Source organism: Fundulus heteroclitus, chromosome 3, assembly GCF_011125445.2.
Source record: "Fundulus heteroclitus isolate FHET01 chromosome 3, MU-UCD_Fhet_4.1, whole genome shotgun sequence".
NCBI classification, from domain to species: domain Eukaryota; kingdom Metazoa; phylum Chordata; class Actinopteri; order Cyprinodontiformes; family Fundulidae; genus Fundulus; species Fundulus heteroclitus.
Genome location: NC_046363.1, coordinates 31,571,847 through 31,592,611, shown reverse-complemented (window position 1 = coordinate 31,592,611; position 20,765 = coordinate 31,571,847). Strand labels below are relative to the sequence as shown.

Genomic DNA, 20,765 nt, shown 5'->3' with positions numbered 1-20,765 from the left:
AAATGACAGAAATACGGATGAAAGGGGGCGAACTTCATTTTGCATGAGCAATTAAGTAAGCAGCAGCACTTTATATAAAACAAGATAGTAAAATCTTTAGGACTAAAAAACAGACATTGGTTACCTAAATATCACGGTATTATATTGCTAAGTAACTGCAGTTTTGTAGATAGTTTGCCACAAATGTACTGTCCTGAATAGTATTGCCATCTTCTCTTATCTTAGTTAACATACAAAAAAAGAGGAAATAAGCATTTTACACCAGTATTTTAAAGTAACACTTCTTGTAGCTGTACCTCTTTCTGGCAGGTCTACATGGACTATGAGGGTTTTTTTTAGTTCCCCATTTTCATTGCTGCTGGTACATTGAACACTGATGTTGCCATGGTTTCTAACAGTCAGGGTGCTGTTGACGATGTAATCTGACACCATGTTAGTGACAGAGTACTCAGTATGATCCTCCAGCAACGGCCATTTAATGGTGGGTAAAGGAAACCCCTCACTAATGCACACACAGCTCAAAATGTCTGACCGAAGCAGACACCCAGAACCTTTCAGTATCTTTGGAAGCCCTGCAAAATGGCAATAATCATGAGTTTAGGTTAAGAAATTAGTGACTTGATTGAGGATTTTATAATATAACATGTGAATGTTCACTTACAAATCACTTGTATGTCAACATATTCAGTCCCAGTTTTGTTCATATATGTTGCTGTGCAGATGTATCGCGCAGAATCTTCCACCGTCATGTTGAAGATGAGAAGGTTAGCAGATCCGGAGCTGTTGGAGAGAATGGTTCTCTTTTTTGGATTTAAAATTGGTGAATGTTTAGCCCACTTGATGTATGAAGAAGGAAAGCTGTCAACACTGCAGGTCAGGTTCAGAACGTCTCCCTCCATCACCTTTGTTCGGCCGTATATCTGAGGTTTTCTTGTATCTGTGAAGCACAGTTTGAACAAAGGGTCTAAAAATATTTTAATTTACTAAAGAATCTTATGAGGGTGGCCTGTGTATGAATGCTATGGTACTGGGTAGATGTTCTTACTATTTGAAAAGCTGTGATATGAAAATTATCCCAGGAAATTTGTTTGTGCTGAGGCTTAGATTAAAAATACAAGAGTCTCAACCATTAAGTCAGCAGTGATATTTAGATAAAGTGGATCCACTAAAGGTATTCAATACTATTTTTATAGCTCTGTTAAAAGAATCAAAGTAGTGCCCTGCTGTAATGAAATGTGAATTCAAACAACAAAGCACATTTATTAGTCATGTTGACATTATCCTTGACCAAAATGTTGGTCTGTTCTATAGAGGCCATAGCATCACAACATTTCCAAAATATCATGAGATCATTAGATGTTTGGTGATTTTAGATAAATGCAATTCAGATTTAGTGTGACATTTTTAATTATGACAGACAATAATAGCAGTTGAACTAAGAACAAATGTATAATATTATGGACCTTAAAAATTAAATCTAAATGAGATTAATTCCTCTTGTTGTATATGTTGGAAATGATGTTTAAGTAAACATACTTACATGTCACTCTGACATTGATTTCTTCTTCCAGGGTGCTGTTCAGATATGTTGCTGTACAAACGTAACGGCCTGCATCTTCTACTGTTACATTAATGATGGGAAAAGAGACATTCTTTGGAAGGGTTCCGTTTTCATATTTAGTCCAATTAATGACTGATGGAGGGAAGCTGTTCACACTGCAGGTCAGATTCAGAACATCTCCTTCCTTTACAGTCGCATTCCCAGAAATCTGAGGCTTTCTTTTATCTGTGGATGATAAAATATTGTTTTAGTGATTGAAGTTGAAAGCTGAAAATATTTTTCTGATTTATATTTATATATCAAAATTTAAATCCATGCATTATTTTCATTCCAAATCTCATTTATGTACTCCTTTGTCTTGGTCAGTTACAGAAAATCCCCATAAAATACATTCACATTTGAGCTTGCAGAATGATAAAATGTGGATTATCTCACTCTTAGGTCACTTTAACATTTCAGTGGTGTAAACTAGGAAGTGACAATGCATAATTTTAAACTAAAATAAAAAAGCACTTTAAATGTTAATCTGCAGCACCAGAAACGGATATACTAAATACTTTAACAAAACAGGAACTCATAGCAATGAAACATTAACGCTTGAGAAACCTTTTCCAGGAACCAGGGTATATTTATGTGTCCAATTTTTTACCTCTCCTTTCATGCACCGCCTCAGTCTAAAAACTGATAACCAGGTAAAAATGTACCGTAGTTCATTAGTACATTTGATATTAACCTAAATCTTTTTAGGGTTGAATTTTAGGATCCTTGTATTTTAGTTTTCCCAATTTAAACTCCTTTACAGTTCATACTTTCTAATAACTGACTTAACAGACATTTTAAGTTAAACATTTTACACAATGAACTTCTGTGTTCAGCTGCCTAATGAGACAGAAGCTCTGGGTGGGTGGGGAGGTTCAGCGTATTAAGTACTGTAGGATAAAAGTTTTGGCTAGCATAATGGAAACATTACTGTCATCTACTGACCCTGACAAAGCACAAGTTCTTGTTCTCTTTTTAAAACCCTGTATTAGGAATAAAGAAAAGGACAAGAGATTTTTCAGGCTCTCTATTTCTGTCTGCTCCTTTATAGTGTGTATAAGTGTATTTGAAGATGACAGATAAATGGTGTTGGTACTAGAGTACAATCATTACATTGTAAATAACGTAAATCAGTATAAGTGTTTGTATAATGAACAGTACTTCATATGAAAAAAACATACTTGGTGAAAAGGTCTAGAAGAATGTACTCACATGTTACTGTTACTTTGATTGTTTTCTTCAGATCTTTGATCAGGTGTTTCACCGTGCAAATGTAAAGTCCTGCATCTTCTGCCGTCACATTAGTGATAGAAAAAGAACCATTTCCATGATTCCCCTTCAGGATGTCTTCATTGCTGTTGTACGAGTCACTTGAAATGCTGCGCTGCAGGTTAGTCTTTGTTTCAAATTTAGTCCACTGGATAACTGAGGGAGGGAAGCTGTCAGCACTGCAAGTCAGATTTAGAGAATCTCCCTCCTTTACTCTTGTCTTGCCAGAGATCTGAAGTCTTCTGAGGTCTGTCGGGCAGAGATTTTTCAAACTAAGTATAAAAAGATACCAAACTATGCTTTAAAACAGATATTTGATTCTGCAGAAAAGTTAGAATAAGGCTGAAGAAATAAAAGCTTATGCTTGAAATGTTGAGTTCTGCTCTAATACTGACTTAGAAACCCAAATGAAATCTTCTGCATTTTGTTTTTGAGGATTTACTTACAATTTACTTTAACATGAACTTCTTCTGTCATATTGCCATTCTGGTTTGTTGCTGTACAAATGTAACGCCCTGCTTCTTCTGCTGTTATATTAATGATGGAAAAAGAGGCATTTCCACTCTTTTCCTGCAGGTAGGTTACTCTGCTGTTATCTGCTTTTCTTAAAATATTGTCGTTCAGACCAGTTTCTGTTCCAGGCTGAGTCCACTTGATAACTGATGGAGGGAAGCTGTCAACACTGCAGGCCAGATTCACATCATCTCCCTCCATCACTGTTGTTCTGCCGTATACCTGAGGTTTTCTTGTATCTGTGGAGCACGGTTTGAACAAAGGGTTTAAGCATGTTTTAATTAACTAAGGAAGCTTATGATGGTGATATGTATTGAAATCAAATGTAGATAATGACAGAATTGCCTTGGAAATGTTTCATAAATAATCATGCAGATGTGTCACAGTTGCATTAATATCTTCTCTCAGATTGTTGTTCAGGTGCTGGTCAGATGTAAATTCCAGCATCCTCTGCTGTCACAGCAGTCTTATCCTGCTGACAAATTTCACGGATTTTTCATGTGTTCAACTTTCATATTCATAATTTATTTTTCAACGTGGCCTTCAGATATGTTGTGAAAGCTGTCAACACTACTGACCAAATTCAGAGCCCCCCCCACACACACACACACACACACAAAGCAGTGGTCCCCATTTACCTTTATATCTCCGATATAAAAATAATGAAAATGATTAAGCTTAATTACAGCTTAAGATAATGGTATTTGTATTTTCTTAGCAAAATTGAAACAGAAATAAGAATCATAACAGTAGAGACCATCCTGTTACTCCGATGCAATTCTTCTCTGTGAGCTAAGTCAAACGAACAATTCCATATATGAGCAAAGGAAGTTTATAAGTGATAAAAGGAGTACTGCTAAGCTGGTGACCTTTTGATATACAAAATGCAGCTGTGGTCACAAAATGTACTTTTAATTGACTTGTGCTTTTCTCACTAAATGCTGAAAGTAATGTTATGCAGAACATTTTCTATTACAACCCTTAGCTTGAAGATCAAATGTTTAAGATAAACTTAAAAAAAGTTCTGCATAAATAGTTAATACCTTTTTGTAACTACTGATTAGCTCAAGAGTTTGACCTTGGACAGTTCTGATTCAGGGGACGCCTTCAGGGGACAACCTCTCCACAGACGCATGGCTTAACACAGGAGAGTTACCTCCTCAAGACAAGACTCTGCTGTCCACCTACACCTTAAGGACAAAGGACACTCTTTTGAGGACCAAAATGTCCACATTTTGGACAAAGAAGACAGATGGTTTGAAAGGGGTGTGAAGGAAGCCATCTACGTTAAGAGAGAAAAAACAACCTTAAACAGAGGAGGAGGCCTTAGGTTCCAACTCTCAAAAACTTACAATACAGCTATATAATTAATTCCGGCCAATCATCACCTCAGTTCTCCCCCTCATATGGGTGACCAAAACTTCGTTCCTTTAAGCCAGGCCAATAACAACCCTAACAACTCCTCGTTACAGAGGAGTGGACCAGTTTAGGTTCAATCTGCTGGCTTAATGGCTTTAACAACCGGCCATTACAAAGGGGTGGACCTGTTTCTGTTTAATTTGCATGTTGTCTAAGCCATTACAAGGCGTTTGTTAGGCATTAGTATAAGGTTGGTACTAATCATTACTCCAGACCTTTTGAATTGAGAAGGCTTCCTGGAGAGGAAGCAAAACGTCTTCAACTACGGAAAACAAGTCCAGTTGCTTTGTTTTTTACTTTTTTTTTTTACTTTTTTTGGATTGACCATGACCTGGATGACTGAGAATCTTCATCAGCAATGAGATTAATTCCTCTTCTTGTATATGTTGGAAATGATGTTTAAGTAAACATACTTACATGTCACTCTGACATTGATTTCTTCTTCCAGGATGCTGTTCAGATATGTTGCTGTACAAACGTAACGGCCTGCATCTTCTACTGTTACATTAATGATGGGAAAAGAGACATTCTTTTGAAGGGTTCCGTTTTCATTTTTAGTCCAATTAATGACTGATGGAGGGAAGCTGTTCACACTGCACGTCAGATTCAGAACATCTCCTTCCTTTACAGTCACATTCCCAAAAATCTGAGGCTTCCTTTTATCTGTGGATAACAAAATATTGTTTTAGTGATTGAAGTTGAAAGCTGAAAATATTTTTCTGATTTATATTCATAAAACACAATTTAAATCCATGCATTATGTTCATTCCAAATCCCAAATATCTACTCCTTTTTCTTGGTCAATTACAGAAAATCCCAATAAAATACATTCACACTTGTGCATGCAGCATGATAAAATGTGGATTATCTCACCCTTAGGTCACTTTAACATTTCAGTGGTGTAAACTAGGAAGTGACAATGCATAATTTTAAACTAAAACAAAAAAGCACATTAAATATTAATCTGCAACACCAGAAACGGATATACTAAAATGCTTTAACAAAACAGAAACTCATAGCATTGGAAACATTAACGTTTGAAAAACCTTTTCCAGGAACCAGGGTATATTTATGTGTCCATTCTTTACCTCTCCTTTCATGCACCGCCTCAGTCTAAAAACTGATAACCAGGGTAAAAATGTACCGTAGTTCATTAGTACTTTTGATATTAACCTAAATCTTTTTAGGGTGGAATTTTAGGATCCTTGTATCTTAGTCTTCCCAATTTAAACTCCTTTACAGTTCATACTTTCTAAATACTGACTTAACAGACATTTTAAGTTAAACATTTTACAACATGAACTTCTGTGTTCAGTTGCCTAATGAGCTAGAAGATCTGGGTGGGGGGCGGGGGGGGGGGGGGGGGGGGTCAGCGTATTAAGTTCTGTAGGATAAAAATTTTGGCTAGCATAATGGAAACATTACTGTCATCTACTGACCCTGACAAAGCACAAGTTCTTGTTCTCTTTTTAAAACCCTGTATTAGGAATAAAGAAAAGGACAAGAGATTTTTCAGGCTCTCTATTTCTGTCTGCTCCTTTATAGTGTGTATAAGTGTATTTGAAGATGACAGATAAATGGTGTTGGTACTAGAGTACAATCATTACATTGTAAATAACGTAAGTCAGTATAAGAGTTTGTATAATGAACAGTACTTCATATGAAAAAACATACTTGCTAAAAAAGGGCTAGAAGTTGTACTCACATGTTACTGTTACTTTGATTGTTTTCTTCAGATCTTTGATCAGGTGTTTCACCGTGCAAATGTAAAGTCCTGCATCTTCTGCCGTCACATTAGTGATAGAAAAAGAACCATTTCCATGATTCCCCTTCAGGATGTCTTCATTGCTGTTGTACGAGTCACTTGAAATGCTGCGCTGCAGGTTAGTCTTTGTTTCAAATTTAGTCCACTGGATAACTGAGGGAGGGAAGCTGTCAGCACTGCAAGTCAGATTTAGAGAATCCCCCTCCTTTACTCTTGTCTTGCCAGAGATCTGAAGTCTTCTGAGGTCTGTCGGGCAGAGATTTTTCAAACTAAGTATAAAAAGATACCAAACTATGCTTTAAAACAGATATTTGATGCTGCAGAAAAGTTAGAATAAGGCTGAAGAAATAAAAGCTTATGCTTGAAATGTTGAGTTCTGCTCTAATACTGACTTAGAAACCCAAATTAAATCTTCTGCATTTTGTTTTCGAACATTTACTTACAATTTACTTTAACATGAACTTCTTCTGTCATATTGCCATTCTGGTTTGTTGCTGTACAAATGTAACGCCCTGCTTCTTCTGCTGTTATATTAATGATGGAAAAAGAGGCATTTCCACTCTTTTCCTGCAGGTAGGTTACTCTGCTGTTATCTGCTTTTCTTAAAATATTGTCGTTCAGATCAGTTTCTGTTCTATGATTAGTCCACTTGATAACTGATGGAGGGAAGCTGTCAACACTGCAGGCCAGATTCACATCATCTCCCTCCATCACTGTTGTTCTGCCGTATACCTGAGGTTTTCTTGTATCTGTGGAGCACGGTTTGAACAAAGGGTTTAAGCATGTTTTAATTAACTAAGGAAGCTTATGATGGTGATATGTATTGAAATCAAATGTAGATAATGACAGAATTGCCTTAGAAATGTTTCATAAATAATCATGCAGATGTGTCACAGTTGCATTAATATCTTCTCTCAGATTGTTGTTCAGGTGCTGGTCAGATGTAAATTCCAGCATCCTCTGCTGTCACAGCAGTCTTATCCTGCTGACAAATTTCACGGATTTTTCATGTGTTCAACTTTCATATTCATAATTTATTTTTCAACGTGGCCTTCAGATATGTTGTGAAAGCTGTCAACACTACTGACCAAATTCAGACCCCCCCCCCCCCACACACACACACACACACACACACACACACAACGCAGTGGTCCCCATTTACCTTTATATCTCCGATATAAAAATAATGAAAATGAATAAGCTTAATTACAGCTTAAGATAATGGTATTTGTATTTTCTTAGCAAAATTGAAACAGAAATAAGAATCATAACAGTAGAGACCATCCTGTTACTCCGATCCAATTCTTCTCTGTGAGCTAAGTCAAACGAACAATTCCATATATGAGCAAAGGAAGTTTATAAGTGATAAAAGGAGTACTGCTAAGCTGGTGACCTTTTGATATACAAAATGCAGCTGTGGTCACAAAATGTTCTTTTAATTGACTTGTGCTTTTCTCACTAAATGCTGAAAGTAATGTTATGCAGAAAATTTCTATTACAACCCTTAGCTTGAAGATCAAATGTTTAAGATAAACTTAAGAAAAGTTTTGCATAAATAGTTAATACCTTTTTGTAACTACTGATTAGCTCAAGAGTTTGACCTTGGACAGTTCTGATTCAGGGGACGCCTTCAGGGGACAACCTCTCCACAGACGCATGGCTTAACACAGGAGAGTTACCTCCTCAAGACAAGACTCTGCTGTCCACCTACACCTTAAGGACAAAGGACACTCTTTTGAGGACCAAAATGTCCACATTTTGGACAAAGAAGACAGATGGTTTGAAAGGGGTGTGAAGGAAGCCATCTACGTTAAGAGAGAAAAAACAACCTTAAACAGAGGAGGAGGCCTTAGGTTCCAACTCTCAAAAACTTACAATACAGCTATATAATTAATTCCGGCCAATCATCACCTCAGTTCTCCCCCTCATATGGGTGACCAAAACATTCGTTCCTTTAAGCCAGGCCAATAACAACCCTAACAATTCCTCGTTACAGAGGAGTGGACCAGTTTAGGTTCAATCTGCTGGCTTAATGGCTTTAACAACCGGCCATTACAAAGGGGTGGACCTGTTTCTGTTTAATTTGCATGTTGTCTAAGCCATTACAAGGCTTTTGTTAGGCAGTAGTATAAAGCTTGGTACTAATCATTACTCCAGACCTTTTGAATTGAAAAGGCTTCCTGGAGAGGAAGCGAAACGTCTTCAACTACAGAAAACAAGTCCAGTTGCTTTGTTTTTTACATTTTATTTTTTTACTTTTTTTTGGAATGACCATGACCTGGATGACTGAGAATCTTCACCAGCAATGAGATTAATTCCTCTTGTTGTATATGTTGAAAATGATGTTTAAGTAAACATACTTACATGTCACTCTGACATTGATTTCTTCTTCCAGGATGCTGTTCCGATATGTTGCTGTACAAACGTAACGGCCTGCATCTTCTACTGTTACATTAATGATGGGAAAAGAGACATTCTTTGGAAGGGTTCCGTTTTCAATTTTTGTCCAGTTAATGACTGATGGAGGGAAGCTGTCCACACTGCAGGTCAGATTCAGAACATCTCCTTCCTTTACAGTCACATTCCCAAAAATCTGAGGCTTCCTTTTATCTGTGGATAACAAAATATTGTTTTAGTGATTGAAGTTGAAAGCTGAAAATATTTTTCTGATTTATATTCATAAAACACAATTTAAATCCATGCATTATGTTCATTCCAAATCCCAAATATCTACTCCTTTTTCTTGGTCAATTACAGAAAATCCCAATAAAATACATTCACACTTGTGCATGCAGCATGATAAAATGTGGATTATCTCACCCTTAGGTCACTTTAACATTTCAGTGGTGTAAACTAGGAAGTGACAATGCATAATTTTAAACTAAAACAAAAAAGCACATTAAATGTTAATCTGCAACACCAGAAATGGATATACTAAAATGCTTTAACAAAACAGAAGCTCATAGCATTGGAAACAATAACGTTTGAAAAACCTTTTCCAGGAACCAGGGTATATTTATGTGTCCATTCTTTACCTCTCCTTTCATGCACCGCCTCAGTCTAGAAACTGATAACCAGGTAAAAAATGTACCGCAGTTCATTAGTACTTCTGATATTAACCTAAATCTTTCTAGGGTTGAATTGAACGCCCTGCTTCGTCTGCTGTTATATTAATAATGGAAAAAGTGAAATTTCCACTTTTCTCGTGCAGGTAGGTTACCCTGCTGTTATCTGCTTTTCTTAAAATATCGTAGGTCAAATCAATTGCAGTGCCAGGTTGAGTCCACTTGATAACTGATGGAGGGCAGCTGTCAACACAGCAGGCCAGATTCAGAGCTCCCCCCCCCCCCCCCCCCATACGCACACACACACACAAAACGGTGGTCCCCGTTTACCTTTATATCTATGATATAAAAATAATAAAAATGGATTAAGCTTAATTATAGCTTAAATTGTGGTATTATCTGAGCAAAACTTGAAAGTGTTGCTTAAGAGGAACCAGTGAGAATTCTAAGATAATAATATACCTACATGTCACATTCAGAGTTGCAGTCTCCTCTTTGGTTTGGTCCCCTGTGAAGCTGACCTTACAGGTTATTTTGCTGTTGTGATGTTCAGCTGAAGGGTTAAAGGTCAGAGTTGAGCTGTGTCTCTGTGTCAGAGTAGTCAGATTCTCAGTTTTTAAGGAAGTGGTGTTTCCTGTAATGTGAAAGTCCTTCTCTCCTTTTCTTCTCCACATCCAGGTGATTTTAGGAGGAGACCCAGAGCAGAGACCAGGAGCAGTGCAGGTCAGAGTGGCCTGCTGTCCCTCAGTCAGAAGAGGAATCTTCATTTTGGACTTTGTGTTTACATCTGATGGAAAAACATTTCACGAGCAGAATCCTCAGGAAAATGTCTAGTATTGTTTTAATCTTAACGAGAGAGATATTCAAAATAATAGATTTTTTCTTTATATATAAAGTCAAAATTAAAGTGTAATTTTATCAATCAAGAATATTCAGTAATCTGCTCTCAGAGGTCAAAAAAAGTTGAAACAATAATATTTTTCTTTTGTTATGTCTAGAAATCTGATGTTGTAAATTTTTGCTATAGTATTTCCTACCTGTTAAGGAGAGAAATGTTTTTGTAGTGTATGTCCATGCATTTCCTGTTCCTTCTCCCTCCACTCTGAGCTGATAATATCCAGAATCAGAGGGTCTGAGATCATTGATCATGATGCTGCAGTTCTTCTGAGTCACATCTGGTTCCAGCAGAGACACTCGCCCTTTGAACCCAGACTGAACGTTTTCAATATTCTTGTCAGAGTGAAATACTTTGTCAAAATCTCCACATCTGTCCATTAGTTGGTCACATTTATACCAAATAATAACTTCGGCTTCAAAGCCAGACTTGAAAGAGCATGGTATCACAGCACAGAGTCCAGCTTCTGCTCTTATATTTTCATTCAGAGTAACACAGTAACTGTTTGTTTGACAGTGTTCTCGTCCCCATCCTGATGCATCTGTTAATAAGAAAAATTATGTCTAGCAAATGAAAAGAGATCAGTCCAATGACAATTTCTGCCTTACAGCTATCTGCACAGTACACAAAAAACTTTATTCATTAGAAAATGTGTGGATGAAGTGTGTAAATACTTTAAGGATTTTAATCAAATACTGTTACAAGAAAATACAAATAAATATAGTGTATTTAATTTTAGTATTGCAACATGTTTACAAAGGAGAGGATTCATCCGTTACCGTTGTTAGTAGGGAGAGACACGATTAACCAGATGAAAACAAACATCCTGATTTGATGCTTGAAACATTCAGTCCACTCCAAACCTGGGAGAAACTTTAGTGCAGGAGTTACAGAAAAATACAGAAACATGGATTAAAGCAAAGTTCAGACATAGCATCACTCATATTTGTATTCTGTATTCAGTTTCCTGACAGTAGAACAAAAAGTCATGAAAGTTTTAGACAAGTCATGTTTTATGTACCTGTGACTTGTCTTTTCAGTAATGAAAAATAAATGTCAATGTGAATAATTTTCATGTGCAAACATTAAGATAATTTATATATATTACAGTTCGGACACAATCAAGAGCTGAAGTGTTGATTTAACTTCTTTCCACAATAAAGTAATGAGCTTCCATCTATCTTTTTACCCTTCACAGTAAATTCTTCTGTTTTTCAGTTATGATAAAAGCTAAAGCAAAGTATGAGTAAAAATGTTATTTACCTCTGGTCTTCTGTCCTTCTTTCTTCTCGTCTTCAGGGACTTTATTTATTGATGTCCACGCTGTCTTTTTCTGTTCTTCTTATCTCTTCTTTTTTATGCAGCGTCAAGAACTGGGAGGTTTGAAAGTATTTATAAGAAAAAACACTGCTCAACCAATGAGATACCATCTTTGTTATCTTTAGCTTGAAGAAATTATGAAACAGCATTTGTTGATCGTCAGTTATTTCACATTAAGATTGAAGGTTCTTTCAAATTCTATGACAAAAAAATATATATAATTTTTTACAGCAGGAGGAGGTTTCTTTGCATGATTGAATATTGCTGTTTTTGCCATTAATTCCTGTTGTTGTTTTTTTCTTATTTAAAAAGATAAATAACCAAACAGCACATGTACACCATTTCTGCTAGTTATCAGTTTTCCTTTTAATATCTGATTTTCTCAGAAAAAGTGATAGGATAAATCTCTACATAGATCAAGTATGTCAGGAAGCTGAAGTTTTAAACTGAATGGAACTAGAACTATCCTTTATTGTTCATCAGTGGGGAGCTTCAGGATATTTTTGTCCATTTCAGTGAGTATAAACAACCAATGGGAAAGATTTTGACACCACATGAGTTCAGGGTCACTGCAAAGTAGAGTCCTGAGTCCCTCAATACTTACTATGTCGGCACATTTTTGTTCAGGTAAGAAGTTGGAGTAGGTCTGTTAATGGCACCATCGATTAACAACTTTTTGTGTTTTTACTCTGAACTGACTCACCACCACCACCTCCCCCTTTTCCACTTTCTGTCAATTTGAAAAAAGTATTAAAACCATATGCAATAAATAAATATTTCATGTCATAGTCCCGTAGAGGGAAAATTTGTCTCTGCATGTAACCCATACCCTAGGGAGCAGCGTGCAGCAAAATGGAGGGGCGCAGTGGGAACAATCCATGGTCAAGGACTAGTGGCGGCTGGTGCTAAAAAAACTGAAGGGGGCGCACACAAACAAACAAATGAAAAACAAACAAAACAAATCTTAAAAAATAGCACTATTTGAACATGAATTTTGCCCTCCTTTCCTTCTGCCCAGCAAATTTCTCAATTATATTCTTGTTAAAGTCAGTCATCTCTGTGGCTAGTCTTTTCTCCATTGACAACATGGCCAATGCATTCAGCCTGTCCTGAGTCATTGAGTTTCTCAGAAAAGTCTTGATTCTTTTCAGAGTTGAAAAGCACCTTTCAGCTTCTGCTGTGGTCATGGGTGTGGTGATGAGGATCTTCAAGAGCGTGACAGTTTCTGAAAAGAGTTCTTCTAGATTGTTTTCCTGATTTTAATAACATTTGCTGCCATTTTCTAAGGCTGTGTTATGAAATGTGTTACAGCATTTTTGTGGGACAAGATTATACAAAATTCAGTTACCAAATGTTTTATTCCCCATTACCCATAAACTTCAGTACAACTTAAATAATAAAATATCTTGCTGACAAACATTATATCAACATACCTACACAGCATAGACACAACTAAAGGTATTTCTAACTACAACGCACATCTTTCTATTATATTAAATAACATTACTATAAACCAGTGTAACAGTGATTTTCCACAACAACTCACCTCTGCAGCAATCCTTTCATGGTCTTCTACACTGAGTGTCCGACGCTTCTTCACTGGCTGACTACTACCTACACTGCTTTGTCCAACCATGGAGTGGAGAGATCACTTGCCTGCTGCTGAATTTGTAAATTAAGACGATCCGGTCCAAGCTCCTTTATCCTGTTTTTTTTTTTCTTCAAGTGAACGCTTTGTAAAAGCATTTTTTTGTAAAGACAAAACAGAATTTTCTCTCATTTTGAAACTACTCCACTTTGCAAACGTAAACGTGAATCAACCTAACGAACTGCAGCTGCGCTAATGAGTCGAATCGGGGATTGTCCAATCACACAATGTTTCAAAAAAAAATTAGCCAGTACTGACACTCTACCAGTAATGACACAACAGAATGGGTGTGTCCGGGACGCAGAGCGCTGCGCCCTGTGGAAAACCCTAAATAACCAATTAAAAGTCAGCCTCAGATCACGTGCTTGCCCAAGTTGATGCGCCTACATTCATTCTCATTAGAACGGCGCCCTGCACATAGAATAGGAAGTGTGCACAATGTGAGCAATTAAATAGAATTATGTATTTACTATTTTAATAAATTCTAACATGTCTATTGGACACACAGTATGAATAAATACATTTCTAAGTACTTTGCAGTTCAGAAATCATTTATTATCTAAACAATTTAAAGGGGGCGGCACCCGAGCGCCCCCTACTGGCCAGCCGCCACTGTCAAGGACCCAGATTGACACTGAGTTTCAAACTCTGTAGTCTCCCCAAGATACAAAAACCCAGCGACCTGACCAATAGGCCATCACTCCCACCCAGCCAAATGCTACTGACTGTTAACAGTCCTCAAATTATAGCCACAGTTGTTCCATCTACAAAAATTTAAAACATTTTTACCATTCATTTATTTAAAAACTTGAGGCACAGATCAAATACCACAGATATGAAAATAACTGGATTTATTTTGACTTTTTGTATACTATTGATGTTGACATCAGGTTTTAGAAATTAATTTAGACACACCAGTGACATCACTATCACTGATAACTTCCTTTTCTCTGTATAAATGGCTGAAAACTAAAAACCTGTCTTTTCAAGTTGCAAATGTACAATTGAACCTATGAACCATTTAAAGACAGGAAGACTGCAATGAAACTAAAAATCATTTGTTAAAATGCAGGATCAGTGTATGTTTTAAGCCCTGGTAATTATAAATTAACCTCCTTGACTTTTTATTGACCAATGTCAGTTGGTCAATAAAAAGTCATCCCAGGGTGGAGGTCCATCTGGAACTCCACCCTAGGATGAGCACCTTCAGATTTGTATCAGATGCAGTTGTATCAGATGCAGGCAGGAAATGATGCAGGCTGGAAATGTGTCTTGTTCTTTTTGCAATGTAAGAGCAAAATGTTAGTAATTCTTTCTAAAAGCCCAACAAATGTTGTGAAAAGCTTCCCAAATTTTTACAACCAAGCTATTTTTGTTCCAGCTTAATGTGTTCAAAAGAAGCCTAGTTTGGTTGGAAACCTGCCCCATTTGGCAACACTGACTACACTATTGCTTTTTGTTTGTTTGTTTTTTTAGATTTGGGGATTTTATTGAGAATTCCTTTCTCAGCACTGTAGGAGTAGTCACAGAGCAACTGTTCAGCCTGAAGCATATAATTATTTTTTTTTTTTTAAAAAGAGTGCCCCCCTAAAAAATCGGATGCCACACTACATGCACATCCAAATCCCGCAGCAACAGTCCAAGAGCAAAACGAAGCGGGGGGCGTGTCACAACAACATCTTTACCTGGCAGAACCAAACTGCGTTTTAACAGCAGAAAACACGCTGGTTACATACCACTGTCGTCTTCTCCTACTCTCTCAAGTGATCCACTTTTGCAGGTGTAGTGGCAGTGTTGTGTGGTCTCGCGTTGCCGTCCCTGTTGTGCGAGAAGCTCCGTTGCCATCGTGTTTTTGCTGACAAAAGTTGCCGACTGTCAAACAAACTGAGTCGCCGAGCGGCTGAAAAGGGGAATTATTGTTGACGTGTCAGCTGTTCAAAACCTAAATCCAAGCTGCAGTTAAGATTAATTTATTGGTATTGAAATCGACCTGTCCAGGGCGTACCCCGCCTCTCGCCCAGTGAACGCTGGAGATAGGCACCAGCACCCCCCGCGACCCCATGAGGGAGAAGCGGTTTGGAAAATGGATGGATGGATGGATGGATGGTATTGAAATCAAGTTCCAAAACACCATTGAATCACACAATCCATGTTCCGATGCAGCAGCGTAAAAACGGATCCACAGGTTCAAGCAGTGATCAAAGGCAAAAAAAAAACAAAAACAAAAAAAAACATCCAAAGCTTAAAGCGGTCAGCAAGAAGTAGACCACCCCCATCAACCATTGACTAAAACTCATCAGGTGAGCAAACAGGTGATCTTACAATCAGTACCGACACCACGTGATCAAAACTACCTATTTACCGCAGGGATGATGCCATCTTTAATCACCCTGTAAAAATCCTAAGAAAGACAACTAAAGAGAAACCTGTTTGTCTGCATTATTCTCTATGTTTTCTTTCTTTTACTCTCTGCACCACAGTATTTGTCACACATTCAACAATGATTCTGCAATTTCCTCGGACTCCTAAATGTACCAATGTCCAGTCGCCAATAAGACTGGAAGCTCCTCAAGAACAGCAACATTTGCATAATTTATCCATATTTATTCTGTTAGAAAGAGAATTTCCTAATGCATACACAATGGCAGAAAAAATACGAACAACATAGTTTGGAAACCCCATAAAGTGAAAAGTAAACTTACAAAAGATAAAGCAGAACTTAATACTATCTTTTTTGAGCATAGCTGTAGACATGAAAATTAACGACTAAATATTCAACATAAAATGTTACTCTATAAAAACTAAAGATTAACAATATATTTAACTTTTATCATCCAACCAAATTAAGAAAGACATACAAAAAACTGCTAATTATTGACAAACCTACACAACATTCATCATTCTAGTTATATTTGTGATATATATTATTCTTATAAAGAACCAGTTACTATATTTCTGTAACAAACAATTAGCTTTTTTATTCTTTTGCAGAGACATTTTGAATTAAGTATTTTAATCACTTATTGTGTGAAAATAACATTATCACTGTAATGTGCATGTACTTATTATTTTAATTACATTGAATAAAAAATACATTCTGAATTCCAAAGTGAAATTCAATGCGGGTATATCTCATGTTATTGGAGTTTCTTCAATGAGCTCATCTTTGAATTCTTTGTGGGTGGTAAAATTGTCTTGGTGAATGATTCTTGAAATATTAGGAGGTTTTGAAGGGTTGCTTTTGGCCAAATATTTTCATACAACATCCTTAGGAGCTCAGATAACAAGTGTACATTGTGAAATGGAGGACTAGCAAACATTACAATGTTGTGTGTTGTGTAGGAGAGTTGCTGCTTGGGCTAATCTGTAACTCAAATAAAAAGATTAGGGTACTGTTTCATAAGATTATTTTGCAAAAGGAATCAAGGTGCAACACATATGAAGGCTGTAAGAAACAAAAAATTTATTCCTCAACACCAGCTTAAATAGGTTCCCTGAGAACACTGTTAAGGGTAATACTCGGCAGACTAAGGAATCTCAGACCTGTTAGACAGAGAGCTGGTTTCAGTTAACCTCTCAGAGTGACTGGTTCGATGGGAAGGACTTAGCTCATGTGACAACAACATCTCTTATGTGTTTTCTGTTCTGTACCATGGTATTCGTTACATATCGGTACTGAAAATCCCTGTCAGTCAATGTATTGATGTCAAAAGTCACCAATTAGACTAGAAGCTCTTTGTGTCCATGTTGGTTCAAAGTTATTATGAAATTATGTTTTAAAGATTCTACAAGAACGGCCACAATTTATCCATATTTGTTCTGTTAGAAAGATAATTTCCCAATGCACATACACAAGGCCAGATAAATTGAGAAAAACAAAAGTGTGGAAACCCCATAATGTGAAAAGCAAACTTAAATAGGAGAAACCAGAATTGAATGCAAATATGTTTTTGACAAAGTAGACATGAAAACTAACAACAAAAAGTTCAGCATGAACAAAGAAATTTAAACAATATATTTTAAATTCATAACCTAACCTGAGTGGGGAAAGGAAAAAATAAACAACAAATTAATTGACAAACCTACACATCATTGGTAATTATGGTTGTATTTGTGATATATTTTATTCTTATCTAAAACCTGTTACTATTTCTTTGTCATAAACAATGTGAAATCAAGACAAGTCAGTCTGATCATTAGAAGATAACATCACACACTGGTGATGTATGAGCTTTTTGCGGAGACCTACAAGTTTGATCAACTTCAATGGGTTTCATGTTTTTTCTTGTGTTCCTTTGACAAAAAGAAAAAAATATTGTTGTGGCAAATGAACATTATAGATAACTGGGCTACTAAAGCATAAAATAAACGTGATGTGATTTACCAGATGTGCCACACGTAGATCATGCAAAAACATTCACAGTGAAGGAAGCCCCAACAATCACTGAGGGAAGAGCTCCACAGCCAGACCCACAATGTTTGACATGATTAACTGTAAAATGACAGAAATACTGATGAAATGTGGTGAACTTCATTTAGTATAAATCTTTGAGACTAAGAAACAGACATTGGTTGAATATTCAAATCTACCTAAATATCACAGATTGTATACCTACGAAATGACAATTGTGCAGGTACTTTACTGCAGAAGAACTGTCCTTAATTGTTTTCTGCCTTGTCTGATCTTAGTGAACATACACAGAAAGAGGAAATTACCTTTCACAGCATACCTCTGTCTTTCAGGTCTCGATGGACTATGAGAGTTTTTTTCACTTCCCCATATCCATTGCTGCTGGTACACTCAACCCTGATGTTGCCAGGGTTTCTAACAGTTAAAGTGCTGTTGACGATGTGATTTAATGCAGTGTTGATGATGGAGTACTCAGTGTGGTCCTTCAGCAGTGTTAAACCAGAGATCTGTGGGTTTGTTGGTTTGTTGTGCAGATCTCTGAAATTAAGCATTGCGAGATATGAAACTGCACTTTAAAATAGACATTTGATGCCGTACACAAAGCTTTGCATGTATTAAAATGTGCAAACTAATTAGCATGTATAAAGCTGCTCTTCACACCAGGAGCAAATCAGTAACGGTGGTAACGTAAGGCAGTCCCATTAAACTAAGGCACAATGTCTCTGCTCTGTCTTCTCTAACCCCCAGTTGGTCAAAAAAGATGACCGTTTATACTGAGCCTGGTTCTGCTGGTTTTCCCTTCCTGTTATAGGGGAGTTTTCCTCTCCACTGTCACATGCTTTCTCAGTATAAGAGATTGCTGCAAAGCCATAGAAAATGCAGACAACTGTCAACTGTGGCTCTACACTCTTTCATGAGGAGTGAATGCTGCTTGTTAAGACTCAATGCAATCTGCTGGGTTTCCTTAGATAGGACACTTTTTGACCAATCTGTATAATTTGATTGAATTTGACTTTGAAATGTACCTTGAGATTGCATATGTTGTGAACTGGTGCTATGTAAATAAAACTGAATTAGTTTAATTTTCTGACTTGTTTTTTAGTTTGAATGTTCCATTTGCAAACATTATTAAGTATTTCTGCTGTTCAGCTGAAAGCTAATAGGTTAGCAGCCTGTCAATGAGTTATAGTGGCTGTAGAAAATCTTAGTTTTACTTTTTTTTCCAGCATCCAGTAGCTACTGAGAACATACAACTCTGCATGTTGGCAGCCATAATTTACATAAACAGCACCATAGTGGAAAGATACACAAAATACAGCCTGGGAAAGGTTAGTGTTTAATGATATATCATACAAGTTTAGGCAACCATAATGGAAACATGCCTGTCATCTACAAGCCATTTCTATGTTCAAGTTCCTGTTCTCTTTTTAAAACCTATATTATAAATAAAAAGGAGAAGAAATTGTCATGCTCTCTATTTTTGTCTGCTCCAATATTAGTGTGCTATTAGGCAATTGAACTGCAACGCAGCAGATTATTTTTAATTAATTATTTTATTTTGTTCAAATTTACTGCACTCAATAACTGAGCTGTCAGCTCCTTTACTCTTGTTCTGCCAGATATCTGAGGTCTTCTGAGGTCTGTCAGGCAGATATTTCAAATTAAGCATAACAAGATACAAAACTACACTGTTAAACAGATATTTGATGCAGCACAAGAGTGCTAATAATTCTGAAGAAATAACAAAACCTTATGCTTAAATGTTGCTTTGTGCTCTAACTACTACTGTAGAAACCCAAATAATATCTTTTGCATCTTGCTTCTGAACATTTACTAACAGCACTTGTTGGTAAGCTGATGTCAGATCTATCTTTGGGAAGTATTTTCCAGCACTGAGTGTTGCAAGCAGTTATTCCAAATGTGGCAGAGGGTACATATCTTCTTCAATGTCTTGTTTCACTGACACCTTGTAACCTATGCATAAGCGAATAGATGTGTTCCTTTTTATCACTGACACTACTGGTACTGCCCAGTCCCCGTGCTTCACTGGTGTTATAATGTTTACCTTTTCTGGCCTTTCAGACTGTTTTACCACTTTATCTTTCATTGCAAATGGAAGAGGCCTGTGCTTGCAAAACTTAGGCAGCATCTCAGGTTTAACACTGATGGTACCTTTAATGGCTTTAAGTGTACCTAATTCCTCCTTGACAGTGGTTTCTCTGACATGATAAATTAAGTGGGGCACAAAAACTCAACACCTATTAGGAGCACCAGTTTTTTTGTGATGCAATTTTAATTTAAACAGATAAATTAGCATAAACCAACACACTAGAAAATGCATTTGATATAATATAAATGTAATTATATTTTTATCCATAAAATTATAAATAAAGGCTCACTCCTATTGTTCTTTTGTTGAACAGAAAAGATTCTCATCAATACTTCAATAGCTAGCAAGGACAACCATCATTAGATTAATATCTGCTGCTCTCACCGTATACTTTGAAAATGGCTGATAGTCGCAAGAAGCACACTGCGTACAAGTTTATGAGAAGAAGAGGAAGTCCTCAGTAGAAAGAATTAAGACTAGAGTAGATTTGGGAGATTTTTTTTCACGCCATACCCCTGAAGAGCGGAATAACGAGGTAAAACGGTCTTGCCCGTGCGCAGTAATTCAAAATGGACTTTGGGAAACTTGTGAAAAATTGCCGACCCTAGCTTTAATGATAATGTGGCTGAGAAAATGTTCCTTGAAAGTATTCAATCCTGACTGCATTTTTGTTGGTAGAACAACTGAAGTGTGGCTGGAATTTTAGGAACATTAATAGTCAGCAATATTTGACTGGGTGGGAGTGGTGGC

General features: G+C 36.8%; 1 protein-coding gene across 1 annotated transcript in view; it reads right to left on the bottom strand.

Moving 5' to 3' along the window:
* The window catches only part of LOC110368364 (hemicentin-1), a 30,820-nt gene extending 15,426 nt beyond the window's left edge, over positions 1 to 15,394 (bottom strand). Inside the window, exons 1-10 of the mRNA XM_036135221.1 lie at positions 15,231 to 15,394; positions 11,790 to 11,899; positions 11,306 to 11,399; positions 10,669 to 11,067; positions 10,098 to 10,418; positions 8,931 to 9,176; positions 6,507 to 6,812; positions 5,219 to 5,464; positions 3,316 to 3,621; positions 2,813 to 3,118 (exon numbers count right to left, since the gene is read on the bottom strand). Of these exons, the coding sequence (XP_035991114.1) occupies positions 2,813 to 3,118; positions 3,316 to 3,621; positions 5,219 to 5,464; positions 6,507 to 6,812; positions 8,931 to 9,176; positions 10,098 to 10,418; positions 10,669 to 11,067; positions 11,306 to 11,351 (2,176 nt within the window). The 5' untranslated portion in view covers positions 11,352 to 11,399; positions 11,790 to 11,899; positions 15,231 to 15,394. The remainder of the gene's footprint in view (positions 1 to 2,812; positions 3,119 to 3,315; positions 3,622 to 5,218; positions 5,465 to 6,506; positions 6,813 to 8,930; positions 9,177 to 10,097; positions 10,419 to 10,668; positions 11,068 to 11,305; positions 11,400 to 11,789; positions 11,900 to 15,230) is intronic.
* Between the last annotated feature and the right edge of the window lie 5,371 nt (positions 15,395 to 20,765).